This window comes from Asterias amurensis, chromosome 21, assembly GCF_032118995.1.
Source record: "Asterias amurensis chromosome 21, ASM3211899v1".
Taxonomy (NCBI): Eukaryota; Metazoa; Echinodermata; class Asteroidea; order Forcipulatida; family Asteriidae; genus Asterias; species Asterias amurensis.
The window spans coordinates 2,868,932-2,889,210 of record NC_092668.1 but is presented as its reverse complement, the minus strand read 5'-3'; the positions used below and the strand labels follow the sequence as shown (position 1 = coordinate 2,889,210).

Here is a 20,279-nt window from a genome sequence, read left to right as displayed (position 1 = left end):
GACACCTCGGGTTTCACCAAAAAAAGCTAAACACGAAAAGTAGTCCTTTGATTAAAATTGAAACTCGGGAAGAGAGGGCGCTCTGTTGTATGCGCGTAAAAAAAGTGGAGGATAAAAATATTACTATTGTTTTATGGTTTGACAAGCTCTATGGTTTGACAGTTTTAACACACACACAAACCGCTTACAAATAACTTCCGGAGTAAACAAACTGCAGAAGTATTGTTTGTAACTAAATCCTTACTCTATGTAACTACTTACGAATAAAGACTGTGTGTGTGAGATTTTGTTATCGTACATCTCATTCTAGATTTGGGTCATAGGTCAGCTGTTAGTCGAGTCGAGTAAAAATCGATGATCACGTGTTTTTGAGTCGTCACCTGACGCATTTTGCCGGCCCTGCAACAACACTCATGACTCATTCTCAGCCAAAACATCAGCAGAGGAAGTCGACGACGGACAGTCAACAACCTACCTACTCCAAACAAACGTGCCTTCACCACAACTTCAATCATTTGACTGTGTATTAATTAAGATTTTGTTCGATGTGGGCAAACAACATTGCAGGACCACAAACGATGATTATCCCTATCTGTTTGGTGTTGGTGTGCTGTGCCAGCGTAAATGCTGTTGTGCTGACCACCGCGCCCACCACCACCCCAAAACCCAAAACGGCCAACTACAAAATCGGTGTTGGTATTGCAGATATTACTGGCCCAGCAGCTGAAGTTAACATGGTAGGTTTACTGTGCTTTATAAAGTACTTTAGTACGTTTCATGTATCATCAAGATTTATTAAAGGTGCTATGTCAGATTTTTTGCCGATTTGACCCAAAAATTTTGGTTTAAAATTAAATATACGTATTTTTATGGGGGTCGAGAAAGTTACAAGCTTTCATTTGAGCCATTGCTCGAAAAAGTCCGCCACTTATTAGTGACAGTGAAATAAAGTGCTCAAAATTATTTTTGTTGGGATCCCAATCCCGACAATATATCATGTGACCAAATTTTATGTGTTTTATAAGAAACGTTTTAAATTTTTGTCATGGTTCCTGACCATTAAAAGTAAAAACTTATAGTTAAACTTTTTTTTCGTTCGAGCGGGTGATACTCTTGGAAATATCATTAAATCAAAAAAATCTATTTTTTAATGTTTGGGGCTAAAAATCTGACATGGCATCTTTAATCTTAGATCTATCTTGTCTTTGTACCACAACATTCAAATCTCTTCTCAAAACTTATCATATGTAACAGGTTTTCAAGGACTAATTTCGTTGTGTCTGTTTTTCTTTGTTTTGTTTTGTTTTGTTTGTTGTTGGTTTTAACTGCGCCTTGAACACCCAGCAGGGTGGATACATGCGCATTACAAGTCTCATTATTATTACACCTTTATGTGCCATTCACCCGCTCATCATTCCACTTAAAAACACTTCGTTTCTTTGGGCCGCGTCTTTGGAATGGTTTAAGCCAGTCGATTAGATCACAATCATCTGTGGGTCGATTTAAACGCGCCTATAAAAGAGCTCTCCTCTCCCAGTATTTGACATAGTTTGCCTTCTCGCTCTCATTTTACTTTTGCCTAAGTCGTCAGCAAACGCTTTTTTATTATTTCTCGATTTCTTATTCTTATTGTTATTATTGGTAGTATTATTATTATTATCATTGTTATTATTATTGTGCAATTAGTGTTCTCATCATTGTTGTCTTCATCATGTCTGTCTTTGTTCGTTTTGTCAGTCCGTTCGTTCTTGTCCCCGTTTATTGTCTGTCCCCAGGCATCCCTACATAAGCCTCGGCTTCCAGATGATGCCCCCATACTCTATGTATTTATTTTTTCTCACCCTCAATAAATAGCTTTGTTTATTGGTTATTCCTTAAAAACATTGTTTGTACTCTGTTTTCATGAAGTATGGAAATAAATATCAGTTTGAATGAATGAATAATATCACATTGCCTTCAAACTTGACCATACATACATTACATGTAGGGGCCTACCATGCAAACTATCATGTTCGTTGTTTTTATGAATAATCAAGTGTGATTGTTAAAAGCAAAAATAATTGATTCAGAACCTCTTTGACGGGTACTTGTACCCACCAGCAACATTACAAGAAAATCTCAAGCCCACCTTGATTCGAGAGTTTGGTAAGGCCTACCAAAAATAATTGTTTGTTTCCTGTAACCCGACATTCCGTGCAAACAAAAGTTGTTTGTCAAATAAAATGTGTCCCTACCTAATGTCCCCAATTTTTCAGAGTCTGGAAATAAACAAAAAATTATTAGGCCTAATTTAAAACACTACACAGTGAAACCACACGTTTTTGTCCATGTGATTAGGCCCCCCACCCCCACAAAGAAAAAAAAACATGTTTAATCCAGATGTAACTTTTCTGTGACTTTATTTTTTTCTAAACTCATTTTTACCTGTAAGCATTTGTGCTTTGACACTGTAAATGTTTCAGTTGAAGACTGTGTTTGAACAAAAATTATCTTTACTTTAAAAAATTCATTTGATCTTGAAAGAAGCATCAACTCATGAGTTTCAAAACCAAATTAAAATTTGTCGTTTGTTTTGTTTTAAGATGGGTTATGCCAACCCTTCACAAGTTACTGGTGGTATTCACATACGACAGTTCAGCCGAGCGTACATCATCGCCGACGTCAATAAACCAGAGGATAGAGTTGTGTTTGTCAGCATAGATGCTGGTATGCAAGATCAACTCGTCACACTTGAGGTAAGAAATTGTGACTGTTCAAAGAATTAATTGGGTTTTTTTTCAGGGATGAGTTTTTTCGGACCTTTATTTGAATTCAGACTTTTTATGTCCGCCCAGTGAAGAAAATCAGACTTTATTTTGTTCTCATATTTTAGAAACCCTGTTCTACTGTTTCTCTCTAGTGCTGCGGACACTGTTCCATAAAGCTCCTAGGAAACTATAACTCTGGGGTTATGAAAAGGCGGAAATGCCATCATTTCAATGTACCTTTAGTCTATTTTTTAGAGCAGTGGCTCTCACCTGTTTCATACTCTAGATTTGAGGGTACAGCCATTTAGTAATTATCTTTTGAGGGAGTGTTGGCTCTGAAAAGAGCCAGTTTGGTCTTGACTTTTCGAACAGTATAATCTGCTCGTCTGAAGGAGAAAGCCCATGCAAAACTATAGGGCCTAAGCATCACTTATCAATAGGTGCTGAAGGGTCTTCAGTCGGAGCACAAGGTTCTCTACACCAACAACGAATCCCTCACCCTAAGAGATTTACACATGGTTGTACCCGCAAGTTAACTATTTATTTATAGTTTCTTCCAACAAAGAATGTTGCCTGACATACTTGCGTGTGTTTTCTCTGGAACACTCTAAAGGCTTTTTCTCCCACACCTAAAACTGAAACTAAAAACCCCACTAAGTTTTATATGGAAATGCTCTCTGTTAGGTGCTGAAGCGTCTTCAATCGGAGCACAAGGATCTGTACACCAATAAGAATGTTGCTATTTTGTTTCTGCTAGTGAGCTCTATGTGGATTGGGTTTTCAATCCCTACCTGATTGCGTGTGTTTTCCCTGGAATATTTCTCTAGTCTTTTCCTCCCACATCTAAAACTCATGTACATGCCCTCTAGGTGTTGAAGCGTCTTCAATCGGAGCACAAGGATCTGTACACCATAAAGAATGTTGCTGCCAGCGGGCAGCTGGGTTTTCAATCCCTACCTGATTGCGTGTGTTTTCCCTGGAATAATTCTCTAGTCTTTTCCTCCCACATCTGAAACTCATGCACATGCCCTCTAGGTGTTGAAGCGTCTTCAATCGGAGCACAAGGATCTGTACACCATAAAGAATGTTGCTATCAGCGGAACCCACTCTCACTCCGGTGTGGCTGGATTCTTGGAGCATGTTCTTTTCCAGGTTACATCATTGGGCTTTGTCCCACAAGCATTCCATGCTCTAGTTGACGGCATCACACAGGTAAAATTAAAATTAAGTTTAGGGCCCAGTTTAATAGAGCTGCTTAAGGACAAAAAGATGCTAAGCACAACCAAATTAACCTTAACTTACACAGTTTGAAGATAATGATAGTAGAAAGCTTCCCTGAAAATCTTACGTGCTGAGGTGCTGTAGTTTTTGGGTAATGAGTAAAACAATGTCATAATAATAATTTTGGTCTCATGAGACCAAAATTATTTTAAGCATTTACAAACGTATTTTCATTACATTGTTTTACTAATTTCTCAAAAACTACAGGACCTCAGTTTACAAGTAATATTAGAAGGGAAGCTTTCCACTATCATTATCTTCAAACCCTGTAAGTTTAATGTAAATCTATGGACATTTTGAAAAAGTACCAAAATCCTTTAAGTTGAAACCAACAGTTCTTTTCATAACCACCTTAACTCATTTAGATATTATCGTTACAGTTACACCATGGTATACTTTTAAAATAAAATTTTAATAATAGGCCTAAAAATAAGTTTCCCAGCCAAACTACCATGTCACAGTACCATTTGTGACTGCTATCCTGCTCATTTCTGCTTAGCAGAAAATTGTTGAGCAATATTTTCTGCTTAAGCAGCTCTATGAAATTGAGCCTTGGACTGGGTTTAACAAAGCACTAAGATTGTTTATGAGATGAAAATTTGTCTTAAATGAACTATCTCAGTTAGTGAATCTTTCTTAATAGACCATGCTCATTCAAACACTTTTGGGATCACTTTGTTGCCACATTTTTTCCTTTAACTTCTGAATGAAACTTACTGGTGCACTTTAACTGGTCCCAATGTTCAAATACGCCCAAGGCATGCACAGTCTATTGCAGGGATCTGATTTCTGATCTGTGGTTGTGAAAAAAGAGTAGGGCTTTTAAAACCTAAGATAAATGTTTGTAAGCAGACTTTGCAGTGACAAGGTTTTTAAGCTTGCTAGCTTTCACGCTTTGCACTCACAGTTTTTTTTATAGCCTATCACATCCCCGCATCTGTTACATAGAATAGTAGCTTATAATAATAAATAACAATAGTGGCTTCTCATATAGCACCCATATCCATCACTCAGTGCGGCTGCTTGCGCTGTAACACAGTATTCCCTGCAAGGTATGTGGGACTACGTTTGAATTATGTACTGGTTTACATAGTGCTGTTACTAAGAAACCACTATTAGTTGACTTTTAACCCATTCTTCTTGTACTCATCAGAGCATAGAAAATGCCCATAACAATATGGTGGACGGTAACATCTTCCACAACCAGGGACGTCTGGAAGACTCGAACATTAACCGTAGCCCAAGTGCATATGACAACAACCCAAAGGAAGAAAAAGCAAAGTAAGAGTGATCCAAAGAAATAATAATAAACAATCATTATAGTACGAGACATTTATATGGCGCATAATGCAGGAGCCTCTATGCGCAACACATAAATTAAAACAATGACATGAAATGTTAAAGCATAGTTACAAAAAATAATGATCAAACAAATGAGTCTTTAAAAGTCCCTTGAAAATCTGAAGAGAGTCAGATGCCTGAAGCCTCTCTCAGATTCATTTTTTGGGGTGAAAAATTACCTCTTTATCTAAAACTACATCACTTCAAAGAGGGTCCTTCTTACAATGTTTTATAGTATCAACAGCTCTCCAGTGCTCTTCACCAAGATAGTTTTTATGGTCGTACATTATTGGAGTAATCACCAAAGCTGTAGACCTTTCTTTTGTTGATAAACAAAGTGCGCCGAATGGCATGGCAGGCTGAATGTTAGCAAAACAATCAATTGTCTTTCAACATTTTCTGTAAAAATTCCTGAGCTGAAATATCTCTTATGGATTGTTTCCAACAAATTCAACAATTTAAAAAAAATAAATTATGGCTAATTGATTTGATTTGCATTTATGTCTTTCCAAAGTTTTTCAACCTCGGTTCTATACCCTTTAGCTCACAAATTGTAAAAAAAATTAATGTTCCTGGACATGTCAGTATTCTGTTTTGTTTGCATCAACACTAATAAATTTGTATCTACTATCTATGAGCGAGAACATGTCCTTCAACTTTATCTTTTGATTCTCAATCTTCTTTGTTTACACTATGAGAAATCCTATACTGTGTAAATATTTAGTCGATACAATTGGAACTCGTCAAATTGTTTTTTGACAGTCCATTGCTCATCAATGTGAATGGTATTAAAGTGGTGTTTGGGAAGTTTGTACAAACCATTATCAATCCAAATGTTGCCTAAAAGACTGCAATAGACACAAAGTATTCTTAATCTATATATTTTACTGATACAATGGGTGCATTCGTTTAGCTTCCCTGGGTCAACCCCGGTGTGTGGTTGTTTTTTTTTCCAGGACGAACGTGGGTAATTATCTGCACACGTTCGTCCTGGAAAAAAAAAACGCCACACACCGGGGTCGACCCGGGGAAGCTTAACGAACGCACCCAATGTGATTGCAGTGGTCATGTATTGAACTATTTGTTTAAATTACATTGCAATAATTTTATGTAATAAATACTTTCTGTGTACCTTTTGAAATCACTTATCGTCCCTGATACTTTGTGGGTATCTTTTGAAATCCCTTTTTGTCCTGATACAAAAACATGTATAAAATCACTGATACCGCATTAGTTTGGCACACTCAAACTATGGTACAAATATTGACTGGCAATGAGGTCACTCCCCCCCCCCTCCCCCGAGGGACTTAGAGTCACTGTGAAAACACTTCTCTGGCTCATTGGTTTTCGTTACCAGTTTACATAATACATAAATTTATGACTGCTCATTTTATTATTTTAAAACCAAGTGTTTTGTATGTCTCATTAACTTCGATATACCCTTTCTTATCAATTTGCTTTCAGGTATAAGTACAATGTTGACAAATTGATGACCGTCCTTAAGCTTGCAGACATCGACGGCAATGACCTTGGCATGATCAAGTAAGTATTACAGTTTCTTTAATTTCTTCAGTTTCTTGAAATTGTTCTCGGGATGGGGGGAAAATTACTCCTGTACCTCTTCTTCAGTAACGTTTTTGTTTATATGGCCTTACTATGTTTAATTTTCCATACAGTTGGTTTGCAGTGCACGGCACCAGTATGAACAATACAAACCATCTCATTAGCGGGGATAATAAGGGCTACGCCTCACAGCTGATGGAGGAACACTTCAACATGGGTGCCAGACCTGGCAAGGTAGGTACATAAGAAATTTATTCCATATTGTCATTCTCAATGACAGTGAATACTATTTGTAGGCCCTATAAGGACAAATTTGATCAGTAGTTTGCAACAAATAATTTGCAGCAGTCGAGTTGTGTTCCATTCTCTTAAGAGTTGTGACGTCAAAGTTCACAACGCATCCGCATTCGCAGGAAGTATGAACCGGGCTTAAGACATCAGGAACAGCAAGTTTTGCTTGTCAGGTTGATTAAGTATTAAGAATAATAATAAAAAAAAAAATAATAATAATAATACCAAAACTTGTATAGCGCCCTAATCATGTGTAAACATGCTCTAGGGCGCTGAACATCGAAAAATAGACAAACTAAAACATAAGAAATTACTGAATTATAAGGAATCAAGGAACTCATTCTCAAATGAAGTACAGTTTTGGTGTCTCATATACAATTCCTGCTAAACAAAATTTGTCTGTCTTTGCAAATTCTTGCAAAGGCCTGCTTTGCTTGAACTTATGATGAATACATGTTTTTTTTTTTTTTTATTCAAGTTCTTTTTTCAATTTTTCAGGGAAAATTTGTTGCCGCATTTGCATCATCCAATCTCGGGGATGTTTCACCAAACACCGACGGAGCTAAGTGCACTGACACTGGCAAGCCCTGTGACTACAATAGCAGCACATGTAATGGAAAGGTAACGTTAAAGACATCATGCAGATAGCTAATGCGTGTTGTGGCTGATTGGTCAAGCACACCGGACTTGAGCTCTGGTGTTTCTGATCAGCAGAGTGTGGGTCTGAGTCCTGGTCTTGACACTTGTGTCCTTGAGCAAGACACTTGACCGTTATTGCTTCACCCTTTGGACGTGGCATGAAGCCTGAGACCCTGTGTTGTGTATGCACGTAAAACAACCCAGTATACTTACCATGGAGAGAAGGGGTTAGCCCCGGTCTTTTCTGGAAAGGTCGGCTCCAGAGCACCTCTTAAACCGGTACATGGTGCTATGTAAATAATTGGTCTTATATTTCAAACAAAGGTTTTATTATTATTATGAAATATTCCAACTTTTTTTCCAGGGGCCAAATATCATGCCTGAAGAACTGCATATTATTATTATTATTATTATAATGGTTACATTACCAGATATATTTTAAATATAACAATGAATATCTTGTGATAGTATTTCATATTGTGTACTTTTTTGGCTGGTTATACTTTGAATATGCCTTTTGAAGCGAAATCTTGCAATATTTTGAAACCAAGATGTCCGTAGATAAACTGGTGATTAAAGGAAGTGGTCGTTGATGCATATATTGTGATAGTATGTTAAATTGTGTACTTTTATTGGCTGGTTTTTACAGAATGAGAAATGTATTGCCTTCGGACCAGGATCAGACATGTTTGAAAGTACAAGAATCATTGGCGAGAATCAATACAAGAAGGCATTGGTAAGTTCATTAAACAAGATAAAAATGTTATTAAAGAAATTAACAAAATATTATTGAAGAAAATATAATAAGCTGTTGCAAACTGTTTATTAACCAAAAGGACCTATGGTGGAAATGCAAGAAAAAATAGTTAATGGCCTGACGTTTCGACCCTAGCAGAGTCTTTCTCGAAGGCTAAATGACATAGTACATGAACAGGATATACAAGTGTAACGTAAGCATTCAAGTGGAAATAAATGTATAGAGAGAGAGAGAGGGGCAGAAAGCATGGTGTCCGTGAGCGTGTGCATGTGCACATGTGTGCCATAGAAATCAAACCGGGACTGTTCCATGCTTCATTGATGTACGCATTTAGAAGCGCATACGGTTTGCTCTACAAGATGGCGACTTTTATAGCAACAAAGGGGTTATTCAATACAAACTATTCACCCATCTATGACCCTTCATTTGAGTAACAATGTTTGTGTATTATCTTCAACAGGACCTTTACAACAGTGCTACTACTCTACTAAGTGGACCAGTGGGTTCAGTGCACCAGTATGTTGACATGACGAATCAAGTGGTAGTTTACAACGATACATTCTGGGTAAGCAATGGGCCTTATTGGGAGGGTAGAAAAGCTTTGCTTAGGATGCTATAAAAAGTAATACTGACCCAGAATATCATCTATGAGAGAGGGCAAGGCAATTGTCAAAGACCAGTCTTCTCACTTGCTGTATCTCAACATATACATAAATTAACCATCTTGTGAAAACTTGAGCCCAATCTGTCACGGAAGTTGCGAGATAATAATGAAAGAAAAAACACCCTTTTCACACAAAGTTGTGTGCTTTCGTATGCTTGATTTCGAGACCTCAAATTCTAAACTTGAGGTCTCGAAATCAAATTCTTGGAAAATTACTTCTTTCTCGAAAACTACGTCACTTCAGAGAGAGCTGTTTCTCACAATGTTTTATACCATTAATTTCTCCCCATTACTCGCTACAAAGTAAGGTTTTATGCTAATAATTATTTTGAGTAATTACTAATAGTGTCACTGCTTTTAAGTAAAACCTAATATTGTCCTCCAGGGACAGACGTGCAAAGTTTAGAACATTCGTGATTCTTTTATAGAGATTTACTTTGTGCTTCCCGAAACTGTATTGCTCACTCTCCTTGCAAAGTTTTTAAATTCTAAGACAATTCACCTTATTTGTCCTCCAGGGAAAGACGTGCAAAGCAGCTATGGGATTCAGCTTTGCTGCAGGGACTACTGATGGACCTGGTGCATTTAATTTTAAACAGGGTGAGTACATCCCCCCCCCCCCCGTCCTATCAAAACCCCTTGCATAACGTGAAGCGCTACTGGGAAACTGAGGTCACGTGCATGAGCCCTTTGCATAACACAAAACGCTACAGGGACACTGAGATCACAAGCACGTTTTTACGCACAAAAAAACAGCTATTGCCCAATGATCTGCCTCCTTTGACCCAAGTAAGGGCGCTTTTTGGTTCCAGTGAGGGTGCTTTTCGAGCGAACAGCGTCATATGCTAGGGGTCTATATGCCTCTCTTAATATTTATGCATGAGGTACGTCACAATGCTCACCCAAAACGAGGCGATGGGCGCAGCCCCTGCAAGTGATGGGGGAGTTGCGCCCATAGCCTCATTTTGGGTGACGTCATGTATAAATATTAAGAGAGGCGTATAGACAAAACATGGTCCTTTTAGTCATTTAGTCCAAGGGGTAAAAATGCCAAGCTGGCAGCAGCAATTTTCTCTTATACAAACATTGGAATAACGTCTATGATTATGAATTGCACAGATCAAGAAATTGTGAGTCGGTACCTAGATGACAATGCTTACTCTAGTCATTGTAAAATAGGCAGTAAGCTTAGGGGGAGTGCACCCGCAACCTTGTGATTGCAAAACCTGCAGTCTAATCGTCCGACCACAGTGACATGTGTTGCACGTAGAGGGTCCTGATTTATGAACTGTAAAAAAATTCTTGTATTTTTTATTATTTGTAGGTGACACAGAAGGTGACTTGTTCTGGAAGTTTATTGCCTCTAAGATCAAGAAGCCCTCAGCACAGCTTGTTGAATGCCAGAAACCAAAACCAATCCTGCTACCAGTTGGAGAGGTAAAGCTTAAATATTTATTGTCTGAACAAATAAAAATTGCAAAAAAAAGATAATGGCCTGATGTTTTCCACCCCAATAGAGTATTTCTCTGCAAAAAACGTCAGGCAATTTTTTTGCATTTACACCCGTGGTCCTTTTGGTTGGTAAGTTGTTGACACCAGCTAATTTTGAGTAGAAAAATTGAGTAGAGCAGAACTTCAACCTGCAACCTCTGGAATAATGTGCCTCTGCTCTATCAACTCTAACAAAAAATACCCCCACTTTTATTTGCGTTTCAATCGGAATTTGTGCCTATTGGCACGCAATTTTCGTCGTTTACCGCCCGATGTGCTAGCTTTTGCTTTGGGATATACCTAGTCTATTCTTCCATTACCTACTTTTTCAAGAACTTTTTCAAAGGTCTTGATTTTTTTTCTTTCTTTCTTATCTGTAGATGTTGGAACCTTATCCGTGGGGTCCCTCCATTGTGGACACACAGATGCTGCGCATTGGTCAGTTTGCTCTTATTGCTGTACCTGGGGAATTCACGTAAGTCTTTACTTTATTTATTTATTTATTTATTTTTTAAATGAGAGATTTCTCAACATCACAAGGGCTCAGATGACCACTTCAATGTGTGGGCTACACTTAAAGCCAGTGGACACTATTGGTAAATGTCAAAGACCAGCCTTCTCACTTGCTGTCACTCAACATATGCATAAAATGACAAACCTGTGAAAATTTGAGCTCGATTGGTCGTCGGAGTTGCGAGATAACTATGAAAGAAAAAAACACCCTTGTCACAATGCTTGATTTCGAGACCTCAAATTCTAAACTTGAGGTCTCGAAATCAAATTCGTGGAAAATGACTTCTTTCTCGAAAACTACTCCACTTTGGAGGGAGCCGTTTCTCACAATGTTTTATACTCCCAACCTCTCCCCATTACTCGTTACCAAGTAAGGTTTTATGCTAATAATTATTTTGAGTATTACCAATAGTGTCCACTGCCTTTAAGTGTCACTAGGGGCACATTGCCGTCTACTTCTTGGGCTGAAACTGGGTTATCCCCCTTCACAGTCTGTAAGGATGTAGGCATGGGTATCATCCACTAGGAGCCTGGCTGGTAGAATAGAACGCACTACATTCCCAACTTTTTCTGAAGCAATTATGGTAAAGTGGTCAAGTGGTTAAAGGCAGTGGACACTATTGGTTATTACTCAAAATAATTGTTAGCATAAAACCTAACTTGGTGACGAGTAATGGGGAGAGGTTGATAGTATAAAACATTGTGAGAAACGGCTCCCTTTGAAGTGACATAGTTTTCGAGAAAAAAGTAATTTTCCACGAATTTGATTTTGAGACCTCAGATTTAGAATTTGAGGTCTTGAAATCAACCAAGTAGACGCTCACAACTTCGTGTGACAAGGGTGTTTTTCTTTCATTATTATCACGCAACTTCGACGACTGATTGAGCTCAAATTTTCACAGGTTAATTATTTTATGCATATGTTGAGATACACCAAGTGAGAAGACTGGTCTTTGACAATTACAGTGTCCACTGTCTTTAAGTGCTCAAGGGCACAAGTGTCATTACCGGGATTCAAACCAACACCAGACCTTGGGTCTGGTGATTTAAACCGCCTGGCCACGACACGCCACTGAAGCCTTGTTCAGATATTCAGTACATTTATTTCAATGCTGTCATACAAAACAATAATACAATAGCGTACATTTATGTCAAAATTAAAACAAGCAATATAGTATGAGGTATGATTAGGTACACAATACTTCAAAAAAATAAACAATAGTAATTTAAAGACAACATTTAGGTATAAGGTTAAGCAAAATGCTTTTGTGCCCTAACCTATTGACAGACAAACATGATACCAAGGAACACAAACAAAGACAAAGACAAGGGACAACATGGTCAGACGATAGGTGTAGGCCTACAAACAACACAAAGGCGAGTCATCATTAAATGGACTCCTACTATTAAAGTCATGAATTATAGAAACCAAGATTAAAAGTAAATGGGTAAAACAGCTCTGTACAAATTTTGATTCTTTGAAAAAGGTTGTAGAAAAGAAGGTGGAGACTACAACAACAACAAAAACACCTACGGTGAGCAAGGGTCAATTCATATTTTTAAATTAGACCATGAAAGTTTATTTACGTTTTGATGGAAATTATTTCGGCAGAACGATGTCTGGTCGCAGAACTCGAGAGGCTGCACTAAAGGTGAGATTACAGAGCCATAGGATAATGTCAGGATTCCTGATGTTTTTGTTTTGTAATTAAGGTGACATTATGCAAAGTAATTCTGTAATGCCTGCTAAGGAATCAATTTTCTTCTTTATTTTTATGTATGTCTTGTTTATTCTGGGAAACATTTCAAAGATGCCAAGCAATTACAAAAACATTGATAAAAAGATATATACTTTCATATTTTGTCGTGAAAGTAACATTTTATTTTGGATTATTTTGTGTGGACAGAGTCTGATTCAGCACGGCATGCCACACGAGACTATTGTGGTCTTAGCTGGTCTCACAAACACCTATTCAGATTACATTGCAACGTATGAGGAGTACCAGGTAAGAAGTGTGAGAGGTGTGTAGTGTTAAAATAACTTGTAGTTAGTTTGAGAATTTGATAAAAAGACGCCCGATGTAGCCAAGGTTTATATAAGAATGATGTTTTGTCTTAAAGATTAATATTGAGCTGCTCTACAATAGACCTTTATCAGGCTGTCTCCATCTTAGTCATGTTCCTTGTATCAAATAACAAAAAATGAATGCTAATAATCATTGTGTAAAAAGGAACCAGACTATTTTGTTCTTCCAGCTTCGGTTTGGTTACATTGATGTCAAAGGGAAAAGTTCATAGTTCTGATATACCTTTTGCTTTATTCTCCCTCCTAGGTTCAGCGGTATGAGGGCGCCTCCACAGTCTTTGGTCCCCACACACTCCAAGCTTACATCAACCAATTCGTTAGTTTGTCGGGACACTTAGCAATGGTAAGAAGATATTTATTATCATGTATTGCCTGTTTGAATTAACCATTGACCATAACTCCCAAATGACTGGGCATCAATGTGAGGATTGGTCTCCAGAAGCCTGCAGGTTTTGGACCTCTTAGGCCAAAAGACGACATCATTCTGGCTAAAGCAAAAGAAATGTTGTCCGGGCGATAACTTAGGAGGACATGGCATATTATCTCCAATATGTGGATATGTGGCTTGTGGATTGGTCTTGGAATCCCCCAGAAGCCTGCAGATTTTCTACCCCTAGGCCAAAAGTCAAGGTCATTCTGGCTAAAACAAAAGAAATTTTGTCCGGGTGATAACTCAAGAAAGCATACTATCCCCAAACATGATGTGTGGATTAGTCTTTCGATCTCCCAGAAGCATATTAGTTTTGGCCTCTTACATGTAGGTCAAATGTCAAGGAAATGAACCGACTTGCAGGACATTTTGTGTTTACCAAACACAACTTTTGTTTAATAATTATAATAATAATTGGGAAAGTACTGAGCATTCAGTGCTTACACACATAGGTGTACATGGGTAAAACCAAAAAGAATATTCTTTACCCCGATGCAAATTTAACATTTATTAAATAATAATAATAATAAAGACTTATAATGCACACATATCCACCCTGCTGGGTGTTCAAGGCGCTGACGGTGTTCAAGGTGTTCTTGTCTAAATATTGATTTGTCCTTCATCCTCAGGGTAGCCAGCCCAAGCCCGGACCTACCCCAGAGAACCTCCTGAGCAAGATGATCAGCCTTCTGCCTCCAGTGGTGTTTGATGAAGTCCTTCCTTTTGAGAAGTTTGGCGGTGTGGTGAAGGACGCTGAAGCAAAGTACAAGAAAGTGAGTAATCTTTAGTTGGCAGTCTGGAGGAATAGTCACTGAGCAGTCACACAACCGGTTCTTTCCTCACCTTATCTTTTGAAAGATGTTTCCATGATAAAACAGCACATCCCTCCAATTTTTTGTCATACAAATAAAATTCTTAAAATTAGAAAAGTTTTAAATATTATATCTGGGTTTAAAGACAGTGGACACTATTGGTAATTATCAAAGACCAGTCTTCTCACTTGGTGTATCTCAACATATGCATAAAATAACAAACCTGTGAAATTTTGAGCTCAATTGGTCGTCGAAGTTGCGAGATAGTCATGAAAGAAAAAACACCCTGGTCACACGAAGTTGTGTGCATTCAGATGCTTGATTTCGAGACCTCAAAATCTGAGGTCTCGAAATCAAATTCGTGGAAAATTACTTCTTTTTAGAAAACTACGTGACTTCAGAGGGAGCCTTTTCTCACAATGTTTTCTACTATCAACCTCTCCCCATTACTCGTTACCAAGTGAGGTTTTATGCTCATAATTATTTGGAGTAATTACCAATAGTGTCCACTGCCTTTAAGGGTAGGTCTTTTGTATACAAATATTTTAAGTTGGGCGAGGCCCTGTGTGTATAAGCCATTTTCAGACAGTATTCAACTAATACCTATACACACTGTAAAGTTGTTGCATATTCCAAACAAAGTTATGAAATAGACATGAAAGTATTTGTGCTTTAGAGTGTTTGTTACCAGAATGATGACAATAATGTATGTGCCTTTTTCCTTGCAGAACTCAATTGTGACTGCAACATTTCGAGCTGGCAATCCCAGGAATGACTTGAGGGTAAGTCTAATAAACCTGGTTGAGACAAGCGCTCTAGAGTCAGGCCAAACCAATTTATTGGATTATGAAAAGTGTGGTTTCTTAAACAGTAAGTAGAGACTGGACACGCTCAAAGTCGAAAGATTGTCTGTTGCAGTCATACAGAACGACTCGGTAACGTCTTGGTTTCAGATGTGATATTGTCATGAGCTGAACTTCATGTAAATGTTATGTTAAGTTTTGCCTGTCTGAAAACGAACGCATTTGGGTCAATCTAGAGTTGTTCCTAAAATCTATTTGGCTCGGCGTGACTCTGGGGCGCCTGTCAGAACAGGGTGTCATTTCTTCCTCAAGACAATAGACAATTTTGTATTGAGATTTTGCACATTTTTCTTTTGCAATTTTAAAATTGTGCCATTTTTCTTTTACATTTTTAACTCCTCTTTTTGTGCAGACTGGAGACACTTTTCTCTCGGTGGAATTCAAAGATCCATCCACAGGCAATTTTGCTCAGATGTTCTCCGACTCTGATTGGTGCACAAGGTTTGTATAAAAAAAACATACATTTGATACACCACTAAGATATTTGAATATTGTTTGATTTGATATCATGAAATGTGGTTGGTTTCTATCAGTGCTCTAAACATTAGACCATTGTACACAGTGCATGGTAAACATCAGCGGCCCAATTTGCCTAGTACTAGCATGATTGTAAAAGTTTTCCTGTATTGGTAGCACAATATTTTCTGGTAAACTGGTAAAAGCCATATTTCCAGCCAAATATTCTGAATTCAACCTGCATAAACTACTTCAGTCTCTTCAACTCGATATTCTGTGGAGCTATATTTCCAAGTTTGTTGGCTTCTGTAGCAGAGCTGCCGACTTTCACCGATTCTGTAGAAAGTTTTTACTTTAAAAAAAAACACGATCTGATGTGCAAATTTAAAAATATTTCTGCAAATCTTTTATGAATTTGTACATCGGAACTGTATGTTTCCTTCACCGTTAAAGCAATGCACATGTGACTGACTTAGAAATGTTTGACTACTGGCAACTCTTGCACGGTCTAATGACACAATCTTAAACAAAACTAGGCCTTTGAAATGATTTGAAATCTGCTACAAAACTCACATTATAGAAATGACAATTGATTTTGGAAACTCTTCTCTAATCGAGTTAAAAATAAAAAAATGTCTTTCATTTTCAGATTTTACTGGAAGCGAACTGAAGAGTTGCTAGGTATGAGCGAGACAACAGCGTGGTGGCAAATACCCATGACAGTACCCGTTGGTACCTACCGCCTACATGTGTATGGTACTGCAAAACACATCATTGACGGAATGAAGTCATATGAAGGAATATCAAGAGAGTTTAATGTTACAGCTTAGACAGATGAAGAGCAATTTCTGCTTAGCACAGGAATATTGTGCTTAGTAGAAGTTGGAAACCTGATAAAACTTGAGTCCAGTGCTCTAAGTTTTATTTTGTTAGATTGATGCCTCATAAAATGAAATGATAAATGATTCTCATGTATGTTGATGCTAAACATTTGTGTATATTAAAGTGTTTATCCCTTAACAATTGAATATGTCTTGTGTGCAAGTACAGAAGCTGAGGGAACAGTGAACTGTTGGCTAGTCACTGATTTAAGTTAAAGGCAAACCCTGCCATACACAGTTTGTCAGGTATTGAATTGATGGGATGAAGTCATTGAACAGTCCATCCTAAGATATTGCAGAAGATATTGCTTAACAATTTTCTGTTAAGCAGAAATGGCCAAGATACCAGTCACACATTGTAGATATCACATGGTATTTTGGCTGGTAACCTTATTTTGGTAAGCTTACTTTTGTTGTACTTTCTGTGCTTAAGCAGCTCTATGAAACTTGGCCCTGGAACCAGTCTATCTTTGGTTACATTGATTTGAATGTGAGAAAATCACAATGACTGTACCACAACAAAGGTATTTTGCAGTATTCTTGGTAAATGCAATTGTTTTCTGTATATTTTGCTGATTGCCATAATAAATCATGTTATATTTTATGCAATTTATTTGATCTTAAAGTGAAAGAAGACTAAGATTGAAATTACAAAACACCTATTTGAGACAGGCACTCCAGAGTCGCCAAACCAAATTCTGAATTAAGTACACGAACAATTTGCGTCGGAAAGGTGAAAGATCGACTGTTGCAGTCGTTCGAAACTATTTGGTTTGGCGCAACTATTGCGCGCCTGTCTGAAACGGTTTTTAGCCATTTTGAGATACGGAGGACACAATCCTATGACAGTATTAGGTTTTGGTAGATATGTTTGTACTCATTCACATCCCAAGACCGTCGTGCTGGTCGTTGGGATACCATGATGGATGCATCTGCTGTCAAGGATCGCCACAGCTCTCGGTCCTCTGTCATGTGTATAAAGGCAGCAATGTTTCGGTCCGTCTAGTCTCGGATATTGTCAGACTTGGGGTCCAAGTTCACAGCTCTACTGACTGTAAGCAAAGAATCGATGCAGGGAAGCAGGAAATTCTGCGCTTATGTCAAGTGTATTTCATAAATTAGCAGCGAATCTTGGCTGGAGCGTACTCTTCGTTTACACAGCTAGCGCAGAAATTCGGCGCGTGATTGAAAATCACAGAATTCGGTGGGGAGCAGAGCCATGAAATTGGGCCGAGGACTTCCTTTGCCCGCCTCGCCGTCGCTTGCTGGCAACTGTTCCTTGGTGTTAGTCTGAACACCCCCAAACCAAACCTTGCACTCATTGTGATCACCATTATTTCAAAAAGGTGAATGGAGGTGTTTCCTTTTTTGAAATGCTTTACCTTCCGTCTAAATTTCGTCGAAAAAGCCGTAAAGATATTGTTGGATTGCAACCCATTTTCTCAATACTTTTAATTATTACGTTGACTATGAGTACTCTGAAAGGACAGTCAAGAAGTGTTTACAGGAATTGTTTTTTAAGATTAATGAGTTGATTATTGTCATTAACATGTAAAATATAAAAAGCTCGGAGTGTCCATTATTATTTAAAAGATTTTAATTGTAAAAAATCTCAAATATATTCAGATTTTGATTGTTTGGACTTTACTTTAGTGCATGTTATGAATAAATAACACAATTGTATTTGATTTTATATAATTTAGTACAATTATTACCTGGGCCCAAATTCATAAAGCCTGTTAGCATACATTGCTAAGCACAAACAAATATTGCTTAGCAGAAGCTGGATCTAAGCATAAAGTCTATAAAGTTTGCCTAGTTAAAACTGGTGTCCTGCCATTTATTTGTTATTTTTATGCAATAGGGCCCTGGTATTAAGCGGAATGTAATTCAGCACAATTTTAAAAAGTTCATGGTTCGTGTAGCCTAATTGTGCATAAATAAATAAATGAAAAATGCATGAACAGATCAAATAGTATGAGAAATAATTATTCGTTTTATTTTTCTTGAAAGAGTCCCAAACACACCTTCTTTGGATATTTTCTTGGTAATTAAAATGGCCTGACCCACAATTGAATTCAATTGTGTTGCAGACGACCGCCGTGTTGTGCCCTTTATGTAAATGAGTGTTATTTGGCACACTCTAAGACACGCCCACCGACTATTGACCAATGACAGTCGGCTATACCCCCACATGACATCAAGTAGATCGCGAACTATAGCTACAATTGTACAAACGTTGGTAAAAATTCCAAATGTTTTAATATTTTCTTGTTATTAATGAATTCTTCTTTATGTTTTTGTTAGCTTTTAACCAAATTTCTTTCGATAAAATAATGAAAACCGAGAGAAACTTTACGAGCGGATGGATAAACAAGCACGGGAACGTTCACTTCAATGTGTTTGTGTACAGAGTGACCGCATTACCTTTTGTTTTGACCAACAAACAATCCCCAACTACACTGCCGCTGTCATTGCGTCATCGGGATTCACGCAGAGCTGAGTGAGCAGATGACATTCGTTAGGTACCGGTGAGAAAATGCGAACACACACGAAACTATGTCGAGATACCTTTGAAAGTTTTTTATTTTATCTCAGTTTGGACCGTTATTTATCATTTTGGAGGGGACTTCCTGCTCCCAAGTAGCTGCAGCATTAAATGCAACAGGTAAGCACAGAAAGTGATAAACTATCTCAAGAATGGCTCACTATAGTGACTATTTAAAAAATATCGCAAATATTTTTGGGCAGCAATAGTTAAAAACTATATCTAAGAATTGTATCCGTTTCAGGTAAATAAATGCAATTCAGTTTCGACATTAGGCCAGAAATTTGATTAAAATGCTGGACTGACCCCTTGCGAATTTGTTTCCGAATTATTTGGCCCCGAATTCAAAATAAATACCTGGACTAATGATAAGCATAAAAATACTTACCATGGTTTGTAATGTTTCTTTTTTTTCTAAGATGTCAGACTTTCCAAAACAAGAGTGTTTCAGCGGATTTATGAAAAAAAAACCAGATTGGTCGAAATCTACTCAGTTTTTATCATTCGGATTTGTGCAACTTTATTGTCAAAACTCTTGTGAGATGGTGAGGGAGGCCTATGCTGTGCGTGTGGACAACTTGAAGAGGTCATCCCGGTAAGTTCCGTAAAACCATGTGCTCCGAGAGAAAGAGAGAGAGAGAGTGAACGCCAGCATTCGTGTTACAACAGCAACAAAATACAAGTAAAGTGGGCTTAAACACGTAGAACGGAAGTGTTCAAAGTAAGACTTTAATTTTACAACTCCACAGCTACAGAACCCAATCACTGTAACGGAGGTATTTTGTACGTTGAATAACATCGTGAATTATCTTGACGCATGTCACATTACCAAGCTTGACCTATAACAATTAACCCTCACATTTCCCTCATTATTCAGCAACGTTAATCCTTTTCAACGATTTGTCGAGAGAGAAAT

General features: G+C 37.8%; 1 protein-coding gene across 1 annotated transcript; it reads left to right on the top strand.

The window, feature by feature from the left end:
• Positions 1-81: 81 nt before the first annotated feature.
• On the top strand, positions 82-18,788 carry LOC139952789 (uncharacterized). The gene is made up of 19 exons (XM_071952004.1): positions 82-737; positions 2,583-2,735; positions 3,783-3,959; positions 5,182-5,309; positions 6,834-6,911; positions 7,046-7,166; positions 7,722-7,844; positions 8,512-8,598; positions 9,080-9,184; positions 9,802-9,883; positions 10,608-10,720; positions 11,155-11,249; positions 12,900-12,939; positions 13,195-13,293; positions 13,621-13,716; positions 14,433-14,576; positions 15,344-15,397; positions 15,831-15,919; positions 16,584-18,788. The coding sequence occupies exons 1-19, from the start codon at positions 546-548 to the stop codon at positions 16,762-16,764; spliced, it is 2,157 nt and encodes a 718-aa protein (XP_071808105.1). The 5' UTR covers positions 82-545; the 3' UTR covers positions 16,765-18,788.
• The last annotated feature ends 1,491 nt before the right edge of the window (positions 18,789-20,279 follow it).